At 43.2% G+C, this 24617-nt stretch overlaps 1 protein-coding gene across 1 annotated transcript in view; it reads left to right on the forward strand.

Moving 5' to 3' along the window:
- ABI3BP (ABI family member 3 binding protein) overlaps positions 1-24617 on the forward strand; it is a 1978933-nt gene that overhangs the window by 1510965 nt on the left and 443351 nt on the right. Inside the window, exons 83-90 of the mRNA XM_085622401.1 lie at positions 2610-2687; positions 3155-3229; positions 8195-8269; positions 8515-8589; positions 12651-12719; positions 21779-21856; positions 22427-22501; positions 24527-24604. Coding sequence (XP_085478527.1) covers positions 2610-2687; positions 3155-3229; positions 8195-8269; positions 8515-8589; positions 12651-12719; positions 21779-21856; positions 22427-22501; positions 24527-24604 — 603 coding nt within the window. The remainder of the gene's footprint in view (positions 1-2609; positions 2688-3154; positions 3230-8194; positions 8270-8514; positions 8590-12650; positions 12720-21778; positions 21857-22426; positions 22502-24526; positions 24605-24617) is intronic.

Consider the following 24617-nt stretch of genomic DNA (forward strand, 5'->3'; position numbering starts at 1 on the left):
TACAACATGATCCGCCACTGCATCTGGTTCACTGAAATCTGACAAATGAAAGTCAATCTACAGTAGTGAGAAGCTCTGGAACCTGTCGCCTTTCCGCAAACGACAATATGATTTTTGAACGAGTCAATATATCCGGTACTGTGTGTAAGGTTCTAACCATGCAGAGGTTACAATGCACTGAATATATCTCAATGTGATCAGATGTCACTACAGATAGAGGGCACTGAATCTAATGCTGGTTTGAAGCTTAACTCACATTTCCTCTAATCTGAAACTTTGAGATTTGTCACAGTAGATACACTATGGGGCAAATGCTCACATTTTTTTCCCAAGAATGAATTACACATTCACATAGAAAAAATCGTAATGTATGTAACGTTTAAGTTTTCACACACAACTTAAATGTACAATCCATGAGCATACATATGTATGCTGGGGTATATTAATCAAGATTTTGCACCACCCTTGTCCCATGCAAGGGGACGCAAGGGCGAAGCAAAACCTGAATGAAATTTGTCAAGCCATGCAAGGCCACCTAGTTGGTGGCATGCTTCATTTTCACAAACTCAGGCTGAGAATTCAACTTGAGATTTCTGGTCCTGAAGAAAGCCAACCTATTGGGCTAGTATTGGCTGAAACATGAAGACCATTAAAACATTTTTAGCACTTTTCACAAAACCTTTTATGATTTGTAAATGCAAATGGTTTTCTGTGTTTATGGTTTTTATAAGCCAAAATTAAATAGGTTGTACAAAAGTCCACGTTTTCTGCATTTGCAGTCCCATTGTTTGCCTTTGTTCTGGACCTTCTTTGCACTGGTATTGTAACTCTGGGCCCTGTGGTATTAAGTGCCGCAGCACGTGTTCAGACTGTAACATGGTAACATGGTAATGTTAAAATAAGTTTCATCCAATTGCCTTAATTAATCTTCCTGTAGGGCCAAAATGTCAAATGCGAACTGCAGTGTGTAGTTATGCCTATATGGAAAACTATATGGCTGCAGAAAGCACCATTGTGCTATGCTGGGATGCAGTTTAAACACACTGCAGTGAGACATGGGTAGGAAAAGAACATTTATCATGTATGAAAACCTATTTTATACATTATTAAGTGTATAAGTGAATCTTGTAAGCCCACAGGGCAGGGTGACTAATATATAAAAAGTGACACTTTGAAATTGTGTTCCCTTTCAGTGATTGAAGGCCCAAAAGCTGTTTTCAGTCTGTGGGTTTAGACTACATACTCCATGTAAAAGCGTGTATATAATTACAATTCTTAATCTGGAGCTCCACACGGGGAACTGCTGGCAAAATGAATCTAGTTATTTTCCGCGCAGTTTTTAAAATGTAAATTAATGAGGAAATCAGCTTTTTTTTTATAACTTTGTTCGAAAAGTAACTTTGTAAAAATGTACCTTGTGATGTCTGTGCCAAAACTTGCTTAGAACCAGTTGTGTCACTCATCTCACCTTTAGACGCCCAGTACTCATTCATGATGGAGTTAAAAACCTTGCTCTCCAGAGGACATGACTTGGCCTCTGGGCCTCAGGAGGCAGGGGTGTTGTCAACAAGTGGTCACTTAACAGGGATTAGTCATATGGAAGAGGGACAGGAGCAATTGGCAGAAAAAGCAAATCTATAACACTTCTTTTGAGATGAGGATAGGATAATAAGGAACTGATGCTGGATTGGACCTCAATATGCTGTATGGCAAACCCCCAAAGTCTCCTTCATGATTGCCCACACAGTCCTCATGTAACTAGTTCTTGCTTCGCTGGTTACCTGTAACCTAATTCACGTTATTCTGTGGCCTTGCAAGACATGGGACAGAGTGGTGTAGGCACTGCTTGAAATAGAAAATTATATAAGTGCCATGTCTTGCAAGGCGACAGAATGGGGGTAGGAGCGGGGGCCCTGGTGGAAGCGTGAGGAAGTCATCCGTCTGCTTCCCCCCTGCCGTGCCCTGCCACACCTCACCGCACTTACCTGTGCCAGCCGCCTGTGGTGGAACTGTATTTTGTACTGCTCAGGTGGTAGGAGACTTCACTCTTTCAGCTCCTTTGGTAAAATTGGCACACGCAGCCCATATTTACGGCTGGCTTTGTAAGTACCTTTGACACCAGCAGTCTCTTTTCCATTGACAGCCGAAAGGATGCTGGAAACTCTCATGCCGCTGATTCTCTCCCACAAATGTAATACAAGAAACCACAGTAAGAAGACTTTACATTATGCCACTTGGTAAAGTCAACACTAAAGCTACCCTTGAGACAGGTAATGGCCCAAGTGTGCTACAAGTCAGCCCTCTGCCATCATCATCACCCTTTTAAAATGGAAGAAGGTCAGAACAGATCTAGCACACACTTGCTACTCTCTGCATAATGGACCCTAATGTTCTGAGTATTTTCCAAATATTTTAATATATTTTGTGAAAAGAATAACAACTATCAATCAAAGAAATTGCAGGCATTTGGAATACATCTCATTGTTTACAATCCGTACTTTATTCTAAAGAAGAAAATATTAAAACATATGATCTGTGTTGACATTAACAGTGACCACTTTATTGTTTATCCTTGCTATTTGTGATGACGTGATGTATATTTTTTCTAGCATCAACCAGGCAAAACATCCCAGAAACTGTCACCCCTAAATCTTCTCGCAATGAAGAACAACCAAAAGCAACGTTGGGTAATTTCAATCTCTGTGCTGCTTTTAATCCCACGCAGGACCTCGTCACAATGGAGATTGCTTCATATCATCATAACAAAATACTTTACATCTGCTTAAGCGCTTGCCTTCACCTTTGCTCTTTAAAGACAAAAAACCTTAGGCTGTGCTGATTATGGTCATCTGCTTCATACTATCTTCTAGAACCCGCATTCCTCTTCCCATTTTCGTAAACACTTTTGTTCAAGAGTCCCATTTTCCTAGAAGATCCATTGTATTCATCAAACTTTTTAATCTTCTTCTAATCTGCATGCCACTGGAATTCACTAATATTTTTCTCTCCAATAGCAACCATGTATATTCCCTTTCAGGTATCCTTCTGCTTTGCTGCAGCCTTCCAGCGTGCCCTTTCCACAAAATGGGTATACTGCCCTCTTAAACTGGGAGGCTTGGGGATTTAACCACAAATTTAAGTTTTTCTCTTTCAGCTTTCCAAGAAACACCATTCTCTTCCTCGGAACCCAAGGACCTTGAAATATCTGAAATTCCTCAAACTAACCCTGGTAACTTTAATGTTTATATATATCAATCAGCCAACTCTCAGGGAGTCATAATTTCACTAACTCCATTTAAATTATCTGGGACACAGGGAAAAAAAATAAGTGCAGAGGGCTGCAAAGTATGTAGTGAAGGTGAACAACAGAGGATGGGTGACATACAATGCCTTAGTCAAAATGCATTTTTACACTGTTTAAGTTGGACAAATGGATATGGAAATGTACAATGTCCCTATTCTCTCTTAAAAACAATTCAAAATATTAAAAGCTGTCCCTAGATGGTCTTCTTGGCATAGAATTTACAAAGCATTCATGAGATTATCGTCTACGCTCCTGGACCTCTTTTAAACAAGATGTTCTTTGTTGCAAAGTAGGATAATAGATTATTAACATTTGTGGCTGCGCTTGACGTATAACACCAGTCAGCCCAGCAACACATTATGGTAGTTGCTGATTTGATATACTTTCTAGTTTTCGTACTATTGTTGGTTTTAGCCAGTGTTGGAAGTTCTGAAGTCTCCTAGCATGTCTTTCATAGTCCTTGCCAATCATTAAAGTGAGGGCAAACTGCTTGTTGCCCCATAGTAGAGGTGCTCAAATACGACCCACTCCGTGGTAGACGCCACTATCTAAGCCAACAGTAAACATATTTAGTAGGTATGGTTGCCCTCACTACGATACCCGCCATACCAGTAATGCATTATGGTAGAGGCAATTTTTGCCTCAATGAGTTGTGAGTAGCTTTACCAGAAAAACTTGTCAGAGCCGAGTCTGCAGATAGACAAAGCACACATAGAGTGTGTGGTTGCAATCAGCTGCTTTGTACACAGCTACTAGGAGGCACTATTCCGACAATTGTTGAAGCCAGTCTGAAACAGGGTGTGTTATGAAGCACCTAATTAACTTATTAGGAACCAATTAGTAGTTCTGATTTGACCCAGGTTTTGAGTGGTACCAAGTGAAGTTGTCATGCAATGAGCCCTTAGTATATTGTATAAGAGTATATTTGCAATGTCTGAAGACCTGCACCTACAGAAGTCTTCTGACATGACTTTATGAATAATATATTTTATCTGTTCTGTATCGCCTTGGTTTATTCATAAGATACTTTTCATGATCTCAAAGTTCCTTCCTTACTAACTCATATGCCTTTTATCATGCAATTGGGCCACAAGTTGGCAAAGGCACTTTGTTAGTCGATTTTATGTTTTTTAATAAACACTAATTTTTTTTGTGGTGAAAATGACAGGTTTGAACCTCACTCCACTACTCTCATATTGTCCAAAATTGAAACTGGTTAGAGGGTACATCTCGATGCGGACAAAACAAAAGAGCCCTTCTCCGGTCACATGGAAGCCACTGTCTTTAATTTGTCAAGCAAGGGTAAAGCAGAGTAGCAATTACATAAAGATGGCGGCCTGTCTGAGACACCAACTCTGCAATTGTAAATACCCGGATGTTTCCGTTTTTTATATACATTTTCTCCAGATGACACCATTATTTTTAGAAAGAAAGCTAAAGTTAAACTTCACAAAAGCATTATTCACACCAGGAAGCACAGAGCCTTTGCTTTGAAGTAGTTGTGTAATGTTCCTGCTGTTTTGTGTGATGGCTGCGTGTTGAAGTCCCTCTGTTCTGTGCATTGCAGTCCAGCTGCCTTGCGTCCTCTGTCACGGCTGGATTAGGACAGACCTGAGGAGACGGCCCTACTATACCTTACTCTGAAGACTCCGACCCCGGAGCTTTGCTCGTGTCCTGCGAAAGCAAAGTTGTTTACATCGGCAACAAACAATGTTCCTGTTTTAAAAAGAAAGGCGTGTTTAATAATATTTTCCAAAGCTTAAAAATTCGACTCTTATGAAAGATTATTTGGCTTTTAATACTACATTTAAAGACAGGTATTCTACCCTCCCCGTCGTCGTTCACAGCCGGCTGCTGGACTTAGTGGGATACAGGTTTTCACTTCTAATTCTAAAGACCTTTGGAAAATGCTTCGGAATCAGGGATGTTTTAAGGACTGGGCAAGGTGGGCTCTGGCCCAGGGCCCCAGCCTTTTAAAGCGGGTGAGGGGAAGGGGGGGGGGTGCTGAAAGAGCCAGCTCTGTTCTACAGTCTTGCCCTCATGACCTTGACATTTTTTTAAACACAATGTTGTAAATAGCGTTTTTCTATCATTCATTTTTAATGTGTAAGAGTCTATTACAGAAATTTTGCAGCCAAACTTTGTTTATGCGTCATGTTACATCCATATGAAAAGTTAGTTTAGATCAACACAGGACCTCGCATATGAGAAATGGGAGGGTGTGACAGAGATTAGTTGCAGTACTATTAGTGAGCTGCTGTTGTGTTACATACTGAAAACGCACATCACTATCCCTGAATATCATATGTACACACATTTAGTATTTGACCAAAGAAGGCATGAAAGAGCTGAGACTGGATCATAAAATCAAAGCTGGTCCGAACAGGGGCCCCCAAAAAACATTTGGCCCAGGGCCCTCAAAATCCTCAAAACGTCCCTGTTCGGAATTGTATGACTTTAGTCATATTAGGGAAATTTAGACAGCCCAGTGTGCAAACTGAATTAGAGGCATAAGGTGTTTGACCGTCGTTGGCAATTTCTTGGCACATAGGTGTGTGTGTGCACAATTGGTCGTTTTTAATTTAAAAAACAATGTTGTCCAAGACATTTGGATATTTTTAAGTGTATGTGGTTGAACGGATGCAGTGCAACGCATTTTGGAGCAATACATCTGGTACCAGCAATGTATACATAATGCATGGATCATTATTTTGCGAGATATTGGCGCTGGCACCGGAAGGGAAAGAATTGTCTTCTCTTTGCTAGTAAAGTTTTTGGCAAAATTAATTAAAGGGCTCTCATTAAACAATCTGACCTAATTGTTTAATGGATGCTAAAATTTATTTTTTGCCTGCAGGTGAGCAGCCTTCATAAATCGTCCTGATAAGTAATCCTCAGGTCCATGAAAATGTTTGCATTTGCTGAAACCCTTGGGTAATCAAAACAATGATATCAGGGCAGGTGGTTGAAAATGTAGAAAGTCTAAAAACATGGACAATAAAAGGCACCCAGAGGTCACATAGTCAGCAACTAGTCAGAGAGAATGGCAAATGCATACCTGAGGGCATAAATGGAGCAGTTAACATCCCCCACGTGGGTGCTCATTTCCAACATGTCTGCCCCCACACCCTCATTTCAGTGAGCCAAACTGTTCCATTTAAAAAAAATGTTGGCATGTTGTCATCGAGGAAGCTAACGCTTGCTCATTCAGTGTACTGCGTATTATGGTCTCCTCTTGATCGCCTTTTAGTATAATAAAATCTGGACCCACAAGCACTGCTTTCTACATACGCGTCATTGCCTTTAGTCATTCTAGGGCAGCTGCTGTTCGGTCCCGTGGCCCCTTGCCGAATGTTCATGCCAGCAGCACATCACATTATCATTTATTTAATTGTTAATAGAGAAATTTCGCTCCAAATGAAGGTTTATCAAATATGAAATTAAGTTCAGCCCCGTTCAGCTCTTGTGGATGCCGTGCAGGATATTGCAGCGGCTGATAGCAGCATCGAACCTGTGCAGCCAGGCTCTGAAAGGATGATCTATGAACAGCAGAGAGCAATGTCTGTGCGACCCAGCATAATGGAGCCTTGCAAGTTCCTATAGAATTACATCAAAGGAAGGGCCTGTCTTCTTTAGTTAAGATAGAAGGATGGCTAAATCATTTTAAACCTCTTCTTCGCACACGATTTGACTAAAGTCCAATAAATGATTACATTCTATTTTGTGTCGCCGAATGAAGATTATCGAAGGAATGTAAGGTATATATTTAAAACGATGCTTTTCTTCACGTTTTCCGAATTGTGCTTGGAACTGATGACACTTCAAAGGGCTGCAGGTCGAGCTGCGTTTTTAGCTCTTCTTATTTTCCCCATTACTAAGGTCTAGGTAGCTATTGAGCTTGGAGTGTGCCGATTGATTCCTTCATGCCACCACTCATGGTTAAAATCAAAGGTATAAAGTTAGACGCTGTGTTTTTTGTGTCTGACTGCATGTGTTGCTAATGATGCTCCGAGCAACCACCACTGATTCATTGCACTTTTCAATGTGCATAGTCAGTTTTAACATGGCCGCTTCGGAGCCTAGCCCAATGCTCACGTTTGGTGTGAATGGACTGAGAATAGTGCTTGTGTTTCCCAGTACAATCACTCACCCGAACACAGAAATCTGCACTGCTTAAAAAGCAACAAAATAAAGTGAATTTAACCATTTGGAGGACACACGTTATAAAGCATTACTTGTAAGTTACATGTAGCTTCTGCATGACATATCTCTGAAGGCAAGGTACATAATTCTAGGATAATTCGTGTAAGAAATCCACAGTAGTAGTTTCAGAAAATGTTGCAGATGACTGTGTAATGATTTAGAAACTGCTGTTCTTTATGTGCAAAATCTAAATGAATATACTGCAATGCAATGTTCCACCTTTGGAGCTTTCCCTCATAACAGCTGCATGAGTGTTCACCATGAAATTAATATGAAAATAAGTCATCATATCAATCAATCAATCAATCAATCAATCCACTTTATTCGATTAATTCAAATCATAAAAGTACAAAACAGGAACTACAATCATAAACAAGTACAATAGAATAGCAATATTATAATCAATCAAATCAAAGAATATATCATTTAAAAAGTTAATTCATAACAATAAGAACGAAGAGTCCAAGAAATGCAGAATAACTAAGATGTTTCAGCAAACCATATACTAACATATTTAAAAAAAAACTTTTCTAAGAAATCAATTATACCAATAATATTCATCATATCAAATAAAGAAATGGCTTTTTGTACAAGGGTGTACTTAAGCAGATAGGTGGTGTGCATATGTCTGGTACACCCTTAGAACGATGGTACTCTTTGTAATTCCATTTTTTTTCTTCATAATAGTATATTGGACCAGCCCTACACCAGCCACAACAAAACCCACTCGTGCTCCTCGAAGGCCATCAAAGGCAACTCATGGTAAACAAAAGTGAACTGGAGACTTGAGTCTTTCTTCTGTATCATCCTCGCCATTGCCATTTCATAGCTCTTTACCATGATGCGCAAGTGGGAATGCTGCTTCCATCTGCTTTCAGGCTTTTCATGGGAATGCTCTGCCTTTTCTCTCAGGATAGTAAGGCTGCTAACTGGCACACTGCTTGTCCAAGAACCTCTCCATCTGCTCACGATTTATATCTAATCACACCTGTTCTCTCTCCTTCTAGGGCCCAAAGAACCATCGTTCATTCCTTCCAAACATACGACCTCAATGAGGCCCCACAGGCCGCAGAGCACTCTGGGTACATTTACTGTTTTTTTCTGAATTCAAATTAGGGTCATTTGGGCAGCATCATTTCTGGAAAAGTTCTGTCCCACAATGTCTATGTACCTCAGTAAGACAGCTTTAACTCCAATGAAAGCAGGACCGTCACTTCAGCGTGAGGCCCAAATATTTTGTTTAATTTTTGTTAATAAATAATTTGTTGCTTCAGGGGAAACCCACTTGCTGTTAAGCAAGAAACAAATATAAGTCCCTGACAACCACTCCTATATAGTATGTTGCAGAAAGGTAGGGCACGGACAGAAAGGGTATATCATCATGGATGACCCAGATCTCCTGCTGAATGGGTAACTTAGCCACCTGGCTACACATCTTATAGCACTAATTGTTGCCTAGAAAACTATGTTCGCTCTTCGCAGTATTGTTAGAAATGTGATCTTCCATAAAGTGTTTAAGCCGGCACGTCATGACCTAATACTTTTGATATATCTGTAAAAATGCAACTGAAAAATGTATGGAAGTATATATTAACAGTGGTGTCTGACACAAAGAAGAGGTTGTGGGCGGGAGGAGGGGGCGCGGACAGGACAGGAAGCGTGCGGGGGGGGGCAATCTCCACGCTGGTCTCATGCAAGAGCAGCACGGGTATTGGTCTGAGCAGGCTGAAAAAATGATCTGCTCACACCGGGGAGTCTGTGGCGTATCTCCAGCCTGGAGAATGCAGCCGCACTGGAGAAACCTAAGGGTGCATATGTGTTTGTGCGGCCTGAGACCGCCTGCAAAACATATGCACACTTAGTGCATATAGCATTTCTCCTCCCCCATCCCATGCCTAGTCCCGTCACTCCCTGAATACGCTGACTCAGTCCCGGCAAATGAAAAATAAAATGATTTAGGTAATCGTTTTATTATTTTTCACCAGCTGGCTCGGAGCCAGTGGGACGACGCTCCTCCTATACCACTACGGAGGAGCTGCCCCTGTATATTCATTTACAGTGTCGGCCATTTACTTGTAATGTGCGAAGAAATACTGCAACACGTATTTCCCCACAATTTTTATTTGCACAAGGGGAGCACTTATGCTATTGGTTTCACTTAAAGGTGAATCATAAATTGAGGTGCAGTGCTTAATTTGAAAAAAAATCCGTTCCAGGGACCAAGGTATTTCACGGGAGGCCAATGCAGCTTACACACCCTCACTCTGCCAGCGCTGCAAAATGCCAGTGCCATCATTACCTGCTAGCCATCACGCTGTTACAAATGTGACAATTGGATTATTCCATGTCTCCAAAGTTGTAAGGATGGCCCCCAAAGAGCTGATATTATTTAAATTTTTCGCCTGATCTGCCCTGATCACAAATTCACAGGCAGCAGCGTCATGTGATGGTCTGTCAGAAATATAACTGCTGGTGTTGAGAAATAAGGGCCAGGGCCAAACACTGGCAAACACAGTCACAAATAAAGCACTGGTACGCAGACTGATACTTGACGTAACCATGTGCCATGCCATAGCGGTGGCATCCCGGTGGGTTTGGAATCCCAATGAATGAAACATAGTGCTGCCCTCCAACAAACCAAAATCACCCCGGCGGAGTCAGGGAGAGATTGAGAAACTGGGTCACCATAAAGCATTCCTAGCAGATTGTCTACTCTCAACAGGTGCACCTCCACCTGATAGGTGGGGTCATCCCAACCCCCACTGAACCAATCATTTATCTTTGCAGTTTATTCGGCGAGGTAATAGTCATAGAGGTCAGTCATACCCACTCCTCCCTTGTATGGGGATTTTCTGGTGGTAATAAAGGCTACTCGGTGATGACCCCCAACGGAGAAGAAAGTGATGATCTTTGATGTCAGCATCTTAAACCATCTGTGAGCAGATGGGTGTTGAAAATTTACAAGGACATATAAGAAGCGTGGGAGGCACATCATTTTAAACAATGCTATTTGTCCCATATAGTTTAGAGGCAGCTGATTCCATTTCCGCAGGTCCCTGGTCAATCCTTTCATAAGTGGCTAAAAATGAAGCTTCCAAGCCATCGCTGAGAGACGGGAGGTATAGATACCTAGCTATATACAGGAGAGATGCAGTATCTGGATTGTGGGACACCAGGAATACCCACCTGCATCACCCTCAACCGGCACCAACAGAGACTAGGTCATGATGAGCCACAGGCCAGAAGCCTCTCCATAGAGGTGGAGGATCTCGAGGGATCTTGTGCCTGATCATTTGTGGTCAACATATAAAGGATAGCAACTTCTAATATATTAGTGCCTTATCTTTAAGTGGGTATTAAGAGATGTAAGTTAATTGCAGTGACCCTTAGGAACTGTGTTGGATAATCAAATTACTTTTTTCCCTAACATGAGTCTTCTTCTAGCCACCTCTTGCCCAGCTGCCCTGTCACTTGTTTTGTTACTGTGCATTTCTTGCAGTTTAAATTGTCTGTTTAACAAAATCAGCAAATCTATGCTGCTTTCTAAAAAACACACACAACTGTCTTTGATTAGTGAATTTGACCGTTGTCGCCTTTGCTCTGGGTATTGTGGTGCATAAAAAAGAATAATAAACTTCTGTGCCCATTTCCCAAGACCAGATTCTGAATGTACTTACTCATACATCTATTCAAGTTTAACTTTCTGAGATGGATCAAGCACTTTTCTCTTCCCTAGTCCTCCCTTGTCTATGTATGACACATTTGTAAGGGTAAGTGAGTATGTCTGCTGTCCTGTGCCTGACTCTAAAAATCATCTTTGTGAAATTGAACTCAAGTTTTGCCTCGTCTGAGCCAATAAGGCATTGATATATACTAACGGTGACGACAACTATTAGCAATATATCTGAAACATTGGCACAATTTAGGGCCAGTTTTAACTGCCTCAACCTCAACGAGCAAGGTGGACCGATCCCTAATAGGAACTGGGCATGCACTGTAGCTTTAGGCACAACTAGGTGAAATGTGATTATTTGGTATTAAACGTGTCCAGTCTGTAAAGCTTCAGGAAAAGAGCAGGGTTTAGTCTTTAAAAAGCTTGCCAAGTCATTTCAAAAGTAAAATGCCCAAGTGCTAAGGCAAGCTACTGATTAAAATGATGGGCTACAAAGAAAAGCTAGCACATCACTTCGGTTCATGTGTTTACTTCAAACATCAACATGAATCGGAGTGCTTTCCGAAAAGACCCCCGCCTCAAATGAACATGGACCTCTTCTGCCACTTGAGCATCCTTGAGTAATCCACTCAAGCAGTAGCCAGAGTGATATGTGACCCAGTCAGAAGCAGACCTGGGCTGGTTCTAATCTAATCGATTCAAGGAGCTACAAAGCCTATCTCTGTCTTGCCTCTGTCCATCTGACCCTCCACTGGCCATTCTCTATTCCCTACAGTGTCAAAGCCAACACAGCGAATGCCTGTTAACTTTATAAGGCTTCATATATTGGAAGACCCCACAGTGACTTCAGGCAAAGGGACTCTTCATTCAGTGATTCATGCATTTTATTTCTTTCCTCTTTAACCCCTTCAGTGCCCATGACGAGATAGTCTCGTCATGGAGCGCGGTTGCGCTGTGCCCATGACGAGACTATCTCGTCATGAACCCCGCCCGCTAATGAAACGCCCGGCACAGGGCGTGGAAAGGGCAGGCCACTGAAGAGGTTAAGATAGAATTTTAGTGCTTTGATACTCATAGACAGCTGTTGCATTGCTTTGCTTTCCAAACAAGTTTGTTCCAAATTTCTAGTTTGAGGAATCTTTTGTACAATGGTACATTTCCCACCCATACTTTCTATTTAACCTTGATATTTCTCTGCCACCATGGTCCAAATGCAGCAAGAAGTAATTAAATGAAATAATGACAAAATAGTGGAATATTTGGGCCGGTGGACAGCAAATCTTTAACTGGGCGGGTGGAAACGCCTAAATACAGCAGATCAGCAGGGCACTGCCTCCTCATTGCAAATCTCCTTGTGATATTTTATGGCAATGTGACATTTCCTAACTTGGGGTTCTTCTGATTTAAGATGGCTCTTCCTTTCAGAATGAAGCTCTCCATTTTAAATTGTAATTATTATTTGTCTTTCAGTTCCAACTAGAATTCAAAAAGATTCCTCTTCAATGGCCGAAGCATCTAGAGGTCCACACTGGGAGCCTGGTGATTGTCACTCTATCTTTCTAGATTAATGGACTCCTTTTAAGCACTGGATTTACTTTGTTTTGAGCTCATCAAAACACTTGCATGCACCATTCTTCTTATGCAAAAGAAGTCTACAGATCACTCTCTTTTTGTTACCTTAGTGTGTCGCACCGCAGCGGCTGTAGGTGGGCGGCTCACTTGCTTTACTAACAGTTGTAAGCATACGTTTGTACATCTTCCTAATAGGATGCACCTACTTATTGTGCAATTGAAGATCAGGAACAGCTAAACAAGTTATGAAAAAAATTCAATAGGAGTTATTCATTATCCTCTTTCTCAATTAGCAGCAATCCAGCGTCAAATATTAGCTAGCAACACAGGAAAATATGTGTTCTTGATTTTCGCGCCAGCCTTACCCAACTCATTATAGCCAGTAGATTAGCCCCAACGGACAGAAAAGCCATGACAAGGCAAACCTGATTTGGCCCTTGTCTGTCCTAAATCACAGTAGATTCCTTTTTTTTTTGTTCAAATCTGCTTTATTAATTTTTATGCAGCAGTATATAAGGAAACAATTATTTGTAACACTTTTTTCTTACAGTTAAGATATCTGAAGCAGTGCATGCATATACGGTACTCATCGCTTTGGTATAGCATCAGATGTTATCTACACATTTCTCAACATGAATGCCTAGCGAGTCGTGACAGTTACTCCTACCGAAGAAAAGAAACATATACATTTCCTGACTTTCAGTTATCTCTAGGCACTATGCAGAGCTACAATAACGTATAAAGAGTTATAAATTAAACAAATGCAGTGCTTTGTAAGAGTCCTTCCAGTTTTGACACATTAGGTCTATGAACAGATGAATCAAGAATGAACAAGAACAACAAAAACAGTGACCTGCCCACAGTAACTTAGCTTTCCATCTTCACGCATGCTTGCGTACTGCCTCCTTGCTGGTGTACTACTCAACGTTACCCATTTGTAGTGCCCATGCTTATTCACATTCTTAAATGGTCTGTGTTTACCCATGGAATATTATGGCGCGCCAGTCAGTGTTGTGTATGGCTCGCTACTTCTATTCACCCACGTCTTGGCCAGGTGGATCCTCAGGGTCTCCCTCCTGTAAATGTTGCAGTTCGTTTAAGAGGTTGTCCCAGCTAGCTGCTATGGGTTCTCGACGCAATCCTAACGTTTCTTTACGTTTGATAAAGATGCTTTCTGCCTTGGCCCATACTTGGCCAAACAATTGAGTTTGCCTAAACCTCATATTTCGGGGTATTCGTATCGGGCTCTCAAGGATCTGCGAAAGCATTTGTGTGCCACCGCTAACAGCAATGGCTTTGGAGTCTTTGACTTAACAGCGGGATGGAAGAGCCTGACTATTTGTGCTAGGGAGTATGGCGGTTGTGTGGTGGCCGTGTCTGCGCGATTCCTGTCTGCAAGCCAGCGGGCTATCCATTGCAGTTGGGCCACCAGATAATAATGTTCGAAGCACAGCGCTGCAAGACCTCCTTGATCTGTAGGTAAGTATAGCTTTGCCAGTGCCATTCAATGTCTTGCGTTGCCCCATATGAAGTCTCTGACTAGTTTAGTTAATGTGACAAAAAAGGACCCAGGGATGTATAGTAGCAGATTAGCAAAGTCATATAAAAGTCTGTGGAGAATTACCATCTTAGCTAACGCTACCCTGCCCGTTACTGCTAATGGAAGCGTACCCCAAAATCGCATCTGTGACCGAATTAGCGTTAAGGCTCTGCCCAGGTTCCCATCGAAGAGATCTTTCGGTTGGTGATAGATTTGGATACCCAGGTAGCGGAAGGTGCCCTCCCTCCACTGCACTTCTCTGCCATTAATGGTAAAATGTGGGTCTTGGCCTCCTTCGCAAAACGTATATAAACATGATTTCTCAACATTCACCTGTAGTCCAGAGACTGCGGAAAAATCCTGCAACAGACGCGGCAACTGGTCAGGAACCCTCCCAATGTCTTTGACATACACGAGGAGATCATCCGCATAAAGGGAGACTTGATGCACCGTATCCCTCAGAGGTATGCCATCTCCTAACGTAGTGTGCATCGCTTCAGCCAGCGGCTCTATTGCAAGCGCAAAAAGTAGAGGGGATAAAGGGCACCCCTGTCTGGTGCCTCTGGGTACCGGAATGGCCTCTGATATGTACAGTCCCAAGCGCACAAGGACTGTTGGGTTTGTGTACAATAGGTTTACAGTTGAAGGAACCCCAGGCCCAGATCATATTTTAATAAGGTTGCAGCTAGGTAGCCCCACTCTGGGGAATCAAAGACCTTCTCTAGATCTAGTACCAGACACCTTGCCTTAGGCCACTCATTTACAGCATCTGTCGCCACTCTAAAGAAACGCCTTAGGTTAAAGGTGCTCCGCGCGGGTACAAAGCCATTTTGGTTGATGTGGACCAGTGTTGGGGCCACTGGCGCTAACCTGTCAGCTATTACCTTGGCAAGTATTTTATAGTCGTGTTAAGGAAGGTCAAGGGTCTGTAGGAACCAAGGGTCGTGGGATCTTTATCCGGCTTCAATAGGGATACTAAGTACGCCTCACGCATCGAGGGGGTAATTCTCATTTTTATAAGGCAGTAGTGAACAATATGTGAAGCTTTTGTGTGACAGACTTTCGATAAGCTTTGTAGTATTCTGCCGGCAGGTCATCCGGCCCAGGCGTTTTTCCAGAAGCCATGGCTCCAATGGCATCCCCGATCTCCTCCAATGTGAGCAGACCATTAAGTATTGTTTGGTGGTCCTCTGAGGTTGTGGGCAATAGTATGGGTCCCAGGAACCTCTCCAGTGCATGATCGGTGCAGCGTCTCCTAGATTGATATAACTGGGCAAGTGTTCCGCCATAACCATGTGTATTTCATGTTGCGTGTATAGCAGGGTGCCTGTGGGTGTACATATAGCTCCGATCGGAGCACGAGCATTGTCCTGAGTTTTGAGCCAGGCCAGTAATCGGCCCGCTCTGTCGGCCGATGCATGTGTGCGAGCTGTGTGTGCAGCATAATTATGGCATCTGAAATGTTCTAGTAATTCTGTATGTTCTACACGCAACTGTTCCAGGTGTCGTGTATCGTTAACCCTCCCCTCGCCTTCCTGTTCATGTCGTAGTAACTGGGTTTCTAACTGTGTGAGTGAGATGGTCAGCTGCTTGCGGATCTTCCATGTGGCCCCTAAGCAGTGCCCCCTGATTGTTGTTTTAAAAGACTCCCATTCTATGAGTGTGTTGCTTGATGTGCCATTATTAAGCTCGAAATAGGTAAGGATGGCCGTCCCTAGCGATGATTGGAATTCCGGGTCTTCTAGTGCATATGTCTGGAGACGCCATGTTGGTATGTGAGGTCGATCAGCTTCCCAACTAAGTTGCATCCATTGGGGGTTATGATCAGAGTGTGTCCGACCTAGATATTCTATTTTTCTAATTAAGGGGAGCAGTGACTGGGTACCCACAAGCCTATCCAGCCGCACATGCAAACGATAGACTGCTGAGTAATAGGAGTAGATACGTTCTGTAGGATGTATTGTGTGTCACATGTCTATAATCATCCAGTTTGCCAACCAGTCTGTAAGTGCTTGGGTGTTAGATACTGCAGATGTTCTATTCAGGGTGGAAAATTATCTATCCATATCTATGTCGAGCACTGAGTTAAAGTCCCCACCTATTATCCAGGGAATACCAGTCCAGGGAGTCAATTGTAACGAGAGCTGTGCAAGGAAGGAGGGTTGGTCTACATTCTGAGCGTATATGGAGCCTAGAAGTATTGCCTGTCCATTTAAATGCCTGCGTACAAAGGTGTACCTACCCTCGTCATCAACCATAGTTTCCTCGTGCATGAATGGGACCCCTGCTCTCACCCAGACCAGCATGCCTCTCACGCGTGCTGAGTATGTGGTAACGAATACCTGTCCTCTCCAGCGCCTATGTAACCTTTCCAGTTCCATTTGGGACATGTGAGTCTCCTGTAGCAGTGCAATGCCAGTCAAGTGTCTCTGGAGGTAAGCAAATATTGAGTATCGCCATGTGGGTGTATGCATTCCACGTATATTCCATGTTAGTATATTAACGCGTGTCATGGCAATCGTATGTAATCATCAATGGCATCAAGAGCAAACAGTGTGTTGTCAAGTTTGCAGCATAGGTATACAATTTCAGGCTGGTCAATTGTAACCTAAACATCGGTTCAACCTTTAACATTATAACGACTGGGGGTGAACTCCCCAAAGGTGTCCGTCCAAACATTATATCCAACTATAACAATAAAGAAACAATTCCAGTACGGTGCCTGGTGGGGTACGTGCAGTGTGCGCTTAACTACAATATTTGCATTCCCTTCATATTTAGAGGAGATAAATAGGGTGCACCATCTGCTGGCCAGGTAGTCCAGCGCATAAGCAGCAGTACATTCAGAGTAAATGTGTGATGTGCTGCGTCTTGTGCACAGGAGGAGCCTATACTCTGCTTGCACAGTACTGCGCATTTCCGAGTGTTGCAACAATGTCCAGAGCATCTTGACGCTCCATTCTGCTGCATTCCGGACTAGGTGCCACCACCGCTGTCTTCATATTCCTTTGTGTCTCGCGGTTTCCTCATCGGCGGGTTCTTCTGCCAGGAATCTTGACATAATCTGTTTCCATAGGGTGGGTCCTTGACCATAGGCCCGACTCTTCTAGCCAATCCCACACATCCGCTGGTGAGTCAAAGAATCGAACCCCATTTTTCTTTCCCACCCGCAGCCGGGTTGGGAATAGCAAAGAATAGGGCAGTTCCAGCTCACGGTGTTGGCGCTTCACTGCTGTGTAGGTGCTTCTGCGCCTCTGCACCAGTGCCATATAGTCTGGAAACAGCATAACCTGATTACCGCTCACCTTAACTTCAAGGAGTTTTCGGGTCTCACGCAGTATTGCGTACCTGTCCCTATAGTTGAGAAGCTTGAAGAGGAATGGACGCGGTCTGGGTCCCGGCGGGGGTCTCTGGGCCGGCACTCGATGCGCCCTCTCAACCACAAAATGTGACGATAATGTTCCCGGGGGTAATACGTTGTGTAGCCAACGTTCGACATACTGTTCCGGATTGCACCCTTCCTCACCCTCCGGGAGGCCAACCACACGGACGTTGTTGCGGCGCGAGCATCCCTCTGCATCCTCCACCTTGTCCTCCAGTGTGTGCATGCGGTCCAGTATATTTTACGAGACTGAGGTATGAGTTTGGGTGATAGGTTTTTAACTCCGCAATCGATCAGCTGTGCATATTGACGTTCTCCGCTAGTTTGCGATGGTCAGCGTGTAGGAGTGTAAAGTCCATGGTGACCTTGTCTATTCTGGACTCTAGGGAGGTTCTGGTTTGATCTAGTGCATGGCAAATCCTTTCCACTGCCTCCAGCACAGAGTCAAGTTTTGCTGCTAGTGTTGTGCTCAATGCGTCTAGACGGCCCATCACTATTTGCTGTGCAGTAGGCATTCACTTCTATTAATGGATAGTTGCACTCTGGTACCCTTACCGATGTGGCCTGGTAGAGATGCTGTCCTCTATGGTATGTTCCTGGCAGTAAATACAGGTGTCGGGATTTGTTTTCTCGACTTCGGTAGGGTCGTATTGTGTGGCTGTAGTTTCGGCCCTTGATTGTATGGTAGTTGGTGAGCAATCAAGATCGGGCTGTGACCTCCCCTGGTATATGATCTTAGTCTAGTTAGGCGTATTAACAGTGCAGGGGGATCAGATCCGTAGCTGTTACCCACTGAGCATAATTCTGTACAACGGTGTGCTATGCCGCTCTCGGGAGATGTGGTCCTCTTCACGGTAACGCAGATACCTCCACAGTATTGTTTCAGATCCACAATCATGGGCATCCAACAGTCCCCTGTCCGTATGCCCCTCGCTGCGTGGTCTATGTTGATTCTGCCATGGGTACTAGGCCACAGTGTACCTCAGTAACAGGCAATCGCTTCATTTGAGCTCGATTCCTCTATAACAACAGGACATCTTGCGCATTTGCCATTACTTATAAATACTTGTCACTCGTGGTGCCTCCAACCCCGCTGTCACAGTTCCGCATATGGTGGGGCAGCTGTGTGTGGGCCCGGTTACATGCGCACAATCCCAAGTAGACGTTTCCCTGTCGTACCGCATCTTGTAGCTTGGTGCTGGGTTCGCGGGTTGAGCGGGTTCTGCTATTACCCACCACCACGACCGCACCCGCACGGACACACGCCAGTCTTCAAGTCGGTCCGAGCCTTCCCTCACTGGCTGTGACTCGCGGGTCTCCGGCGCCGTGCAAATGGGGCCCCTTAAGATTGTCCCTCCTTTGTACCTCCAGCAGGGAGCACCAAAGGTAGGCCACCCGCAGCATCCTATCTCAGCGGCGCATTGCCGGTCCTGCCGATCACCTCATTGTGGCTCAGCTTCGTTTGTTTTGTTTGCGGCAGCGGTCCGCACTTTCCACGCGGGTCTTGGTCTCTTCCCTGGTTATAGCTTGACTCTCTCCTCAGATGGGGCCGCAGCAGAGATCAGCCCCACCGCAGTCACACCAGGTTGCACTCCGTGTTCGGAAGCACATGCTGCGGCTGGCCTCAGCTCCACCGTGTTCGGATCAATCAGCAGTGTCAGTAGAAAACGTCAGACCCAGTTATGGCCACTCCGCGTTAACTCTGCGGGACCTGTCGCTATTTCCTCAGTTGCACCTTATCATCAGCACCGCACTCAGAGGGTCTCGCAGGATATGGATTGTGTTCTTATTACCGGTCGCTGCTTTCTCCAGCCAGAGGCGCCAGCTCCGGTCTGGGTGGCTTCCGTCTTCCGCTACCTCGCTCTGGCTTCGCGCGGCCGCATGGTATGTAGGCCGCAGTCTTCACCTCTGCAATGACTCTGTGTACTCTTACTTTTAAGCCTTTGCCAACTCGTTTCGGAGTCTGCAGCACATCACCTTTCAGGTTCCGCGCTTTCCCAGCGCGGATGGCACAGTGGAGGATAATGTTGCAGGATAATGAAGGGTTGTCAGGCGGAGCGTTAGGAACTCGCGTCCGCCATGTTGGCTCGCTAGCCACGCCCCCCCCTAAATCACAGAAGATTCATGACTTAAGTTAGCACTTTCCAATTTAAAATAGATTAAATGAACTAAGCATGAGCTGCTTGCCAACCAAAGCTACACTGGTGCCTGTGCTGTGTCCTCAAAACCAGACTAAGGCAGGCTCATCTGTAGCAGCCCCTTCCCTGTAGTCCCCTTCTTGGTGAGAATCCAGTACAGATGGGGTGCAGGGCTCTGCAAGGAACCCTGTAGACACCACCTTACTGTTTTGACACGTGTCTAAAATATTCGTATTGAAGGGCGATCGTCTGTTGCATTTGTGGACAAAATCTTCACTAAATATGAGTATAAAAGAAGTGTTCTGCTTGTGTTGCTCACATGTGACTTATTCTAAACATTTATCTGATGCCTGCCATGTTGCCTCATGGGAGTCACTTGGGGGCCCTAGGGCGATGATAGTTTGTGTGGGTCTTCTTTACACCGCTGTGGTACTGCCAGAGATAGAATTCCTTTTCCTTTTCGCAAATTGACAAAACTCAAGCCTACAACATATAACTGATCATTAATATTACAAGGTCCCCATTGCATGGTGGCTTGGAATTCTGATGGCACCTAATATAAGATATATGCAACTATCTGTAATTTCATGATGTGGACATTTTACAGAGGTACCTGAGAAATAGGGAAATACTGCTGTGATTGGAATACCACGCCAGATTGCCACAGAATTTCCCATTTTCAGTTTGTGAAATTACTTGGAGTAGCAGGAATAACTTTAATTGAGTAATTCCCATAATTTTTTGCAATTCCCGACTTGATGAGCAACATACCGTACCAAATGAGGAATTACATTTAACATGTAATGGGGTCTAAGTCAAGAATAAAACATATCTGACTTACAAATGCTGGATTCGATTGAGCTATTTATAACATTGGAGTCACTGTGTGTAACACATTTTTCTCAATAATTGGAAGTGACTGATTTTGAGTCAACTCCAGGGATATTCTCTTTAGCCCTTTGCAGGCCTTTGTTTTGCTGTCGTGCTTTGAGTAGTTGAGCTGGGCATATGTTTTCACTTTGCTGCCACAGAGGACCGGTTGTTCTTTTCTTTCTAGGAATGTCCACATGTATCTGCAAGGCAGTCACCACTGTGCTCCAGCCTGGCTATGTGGCCAGATTGTCCTCCGTCCAATTTCCAGGTTTTGTTTCCACAGGGTTCCTACACGTCCCCTTTTCAAGGCAATGAAATCGTGGCAAGGATTTCCAGGCTTGGTTCTGCTTCCTAGGCTTTGGAGATACCTCAGTTGAGACTCCTCCTGTTGCTCTTCTTTGGTACTATTGTCTGCTTGGCTTTCTCTTAATCCCACACACAGCGCTGAAGGCTGCCTCCTTCCAGCCGCAAAAATCTATGATATTTTACATTTTGCTGTTTTTCATCACCAGACTTGGAATTTCAAGAATATTGAGCAGTGTTTAGAGGCTGTTTTTTAAAGTTTTGATGTCGTTGTTGATTTGTATATTCATTAAAGTGCTTTTCTTCCCACATACCAACACAATAGTTCCTGTTTCCAGCACATTTGAAAACAGAGTATTTGGTTTATATATTACCCAAATAAGTGTTTCTTAGTCCCAATGTGACTAAGGACACTATCTTTATTTACATTTGTGAGTACATTTAATTATAGTTTACTTTATAAAGTCATTGGTTCTCTAGTTTAGTATTCACACTCTTTGCTATTTGGCTTTCTTTACTTAACCCATTCTGTTCTTCCTAGGACCAGACTCATAATGCACGCTGCAGATGGTGCCCACTCTGCTGCTGACCCCTGGATATCTGCTTAACCAGTTAACATTTCTGGCTTCCATTTTCTTTTGCCTCTTTCAGTCTAAGCATGTCTTTTCGAGCAAGGATGGAGAGCAGCCCGTCCTCCAAATTTTACATTAATCTGAGCTGCGCTCCTCGCAAAATGCCTCTTAGAACAAAGATTTCAACCTCAGGAAATTGTATTTGTTTTGTCTTTTAGCACCAAATGAAATCAACAAGTTTTCTTCCGCTGAACCAAAAACAACGGAGATAACCAAAGGGCCGCTGGCAACCGCTGGTAATCGAGATCTGTGTCTTCTTTCGAAGTTCTCCTACTGTATGATCACAACAGTATTAGCCACATACATGTGATTGTGTGTAATTGCTCTGCTGGTAGTTCCACTCGAGTTAGGGTTGGCAGAAATAATCTAAAACAACAGAATTTGCCCAAATGTGTGTCTTGCCTCACACACACGGATGTTAGGTGCCCCATGGCATGATAAATGGAGAAGTGCCTTTGTGCTAAATTTAAATATAGATCACAAAGGTATTTTTTTCCAGTTCTAATGAATAAACTGAGTGAGTGCACGTGTGTGTTTGTGCATGTGCGTGGGAGAGAGTGTGAAAGAGTCAAGGAGAGATATTGAGGTAAACTTACATTTATACTGACAACATTGCATTAGTGTTTCTAATTAAGGTATTCCTTCAGTCTTAGCTGTACCGAGATGCATCGCGAGTGACTGGCTGTAGTTCTTTTTAGGCGCTCTGCTTTGTTCATGTTCGTGTTGGAAAACCTAATTAACATAACTACCTCAGCATTTTGTGTCCCAACAATTCTTGACAGCGTTTTGTATTCTCTGTATTGTAGCGCCAAAGAAAACGCAGCGCATGCCCATCAACCTCATACGATTGCACATTTTCGGAGACCCAGACATGACCTCTGGTAAATAGGATCACTCATCTACTTTTTCGGATTACTTTTTGATCATTTATTCTCAAATGTTTTGGGATAGTAACACAACTTGAGATGATGATGAAAGTTAATTCCCTAACTAGGACGTCTCAGTGCTGGATGCAGCGCAAAGTTAGATCATTCAGGAGCTAGCCTTGATTGAAGAGCCACGTTTTCAATTTTTATGAAAAATCGCATTTGAGGAGGCTGCTTACAAATCAATAGAAAGCGAGTTCCAGTATTTGGCAATCTGGAAAGTAAAGGAATGTCCACAGTTTTTGGATTGGCAGACTCTAGAGATAGTCAAGAGCCTACCCCGGTCACCATAGGGCTAAAACTGGAGAATGCATATGGAATAGCTTCTGGAGTTCAATTCAGCCTTCTTTCTCTTGGGTTCTGTAAATCAAGATCGTTGCCTTAAAAAGCACCATGTTATGAATAGGGAGCCCCTGTAGAGCACGCAGCAGGGAAGAGATAGGTAAATTCAAGCCAAAACTGGCAGCCACTTTCAGGGCTGTCTGAAGCGAGTGAATACAATATATATGTAATCCTAGATATCGTTAATTGTCATAATCTAATCTCAAAGTGGTCACAGCATGATTGGCAGTTTTAAGCAAATGTAAGACAGAAAGTCGAAGTTCTTTCTAAGTGATTTCAGCAATGAAAGCTAAAAACGCTGAAATCTGTGATTTGAAAAGCGGATCATGGTAAAATTGAATTCCAAGATTCCTATCTTTTGTGGAAAAAGAGATCTGGACCATATCAGGTGGCTGCCAAGCAGGGGACCAGATGGAATCAGGATTGCCAAAGACAAGGATCTCATTTTTTCCTGAATTAAGCTAGAGACAGCTATTACGCATCTATTTAGCTGTACCTGATAAGCACACTTTAAAACGCCGTTTGATATAGAAAATATGCTTGGGATTTGACAAAACTAATGGTGTGGTGTCAGCATAAGAAACTATAGAGAAGTCAAAAGACTGTATATTTTGTGTCACAGGAACTAGATAGACCTTGAAGAGCGAAGGACTAAGAGTTGATCCTTGCGACACTTCTTGTTGGATCCTAGAGACAGCCATTGTAAATGATTATTTCTATTATTTTGGCCAATGGTTTACATATTTTGAGAGAAATAAACAAGGGAAACATAACCCATTAAAGAAACATTTAAATAGAAACAAATAGAGCAATAAGAAACCACGTTCTTTCTAAAAAGTGCTACCAGATGACACCATGCCGACGGGGAGGGGGGACTTTTTCAGTCCTGGCCTTTCTTTTAACATTGCATTTTCTTGATTACTTCCTTCCAACCTGTTGGCATGTGACTCTTTGGCCCAACAGGATGACACTGGGCTTATAGCACAATTTTACTTAAAAAATCTAGATCCTAAAACATTTAGGATTGTATCTCTACCCCAGAAGATGCTAACATCTATATGCATCATAGTTTTAACTGCACTTTTTACATAACTCTTAAAAAAAGTAATATTGCTCTTGGAAGGCATTAGCTCTTATCAGATATTTAGTTTATTGCATGTCATTACTTTGTTATGCTGTTTCTGAGTTTACAACTCCTGCCACTGAGTCTTAATATTTAAAATCAGTGAACTCAAGTGTTCAACCATGTGATCAAGTGCTTGTATACTTAGGATTACTCCCTGATCCTGGGTGCAATCAAATATCCTGTGTGCACTATTACAGGCTTGGTATAGTGTCTCACCTCACCCCCGCACTCGTGATGGTCCCTTGTGGGTTCCACCCTTTCTTCTGGTCAAATTTTTCATAAAATTAAGTCTCAGAATAAATATCTTGAACACACCATTTTGGAGTACAGTGGGATTGGTGACCCTTCAAAACCAGTGGTAAACAACAGTCCCCACACAGGACTAGTGATGGCGCAGATCTCCCAAGAAAGGCCCGCATTCTTCCTTGAAGATGAAACTTTTATTCAAGAAATAAGGAATTAATTTGAACAGAATTGATTAGAAAAATAAATATGCATGTTTTTTCTTTTAGCTACTAATGAGATGTACAAACTTCCTTCTGCCAAACCAAAAACAGCTCAGACAACCGAAAGGCTGCTTCCAACACATGGTAATTGAGATGT

This window comes from Triturus cristatus, chromosome 8 (genome assembly GCF_964204655.1).
Source record: "Triturus cristatus chromosome 8, aTriCri1.1, whole genome shotgun sequence".
In the NCBI taxonomy this organism is placed as follows: domain Eukaryota; kingdom Metazoa; phylum Chordata; class Amphibia; order Caudata; family Salamandridae; genus Triturus; species Triturus cristatus.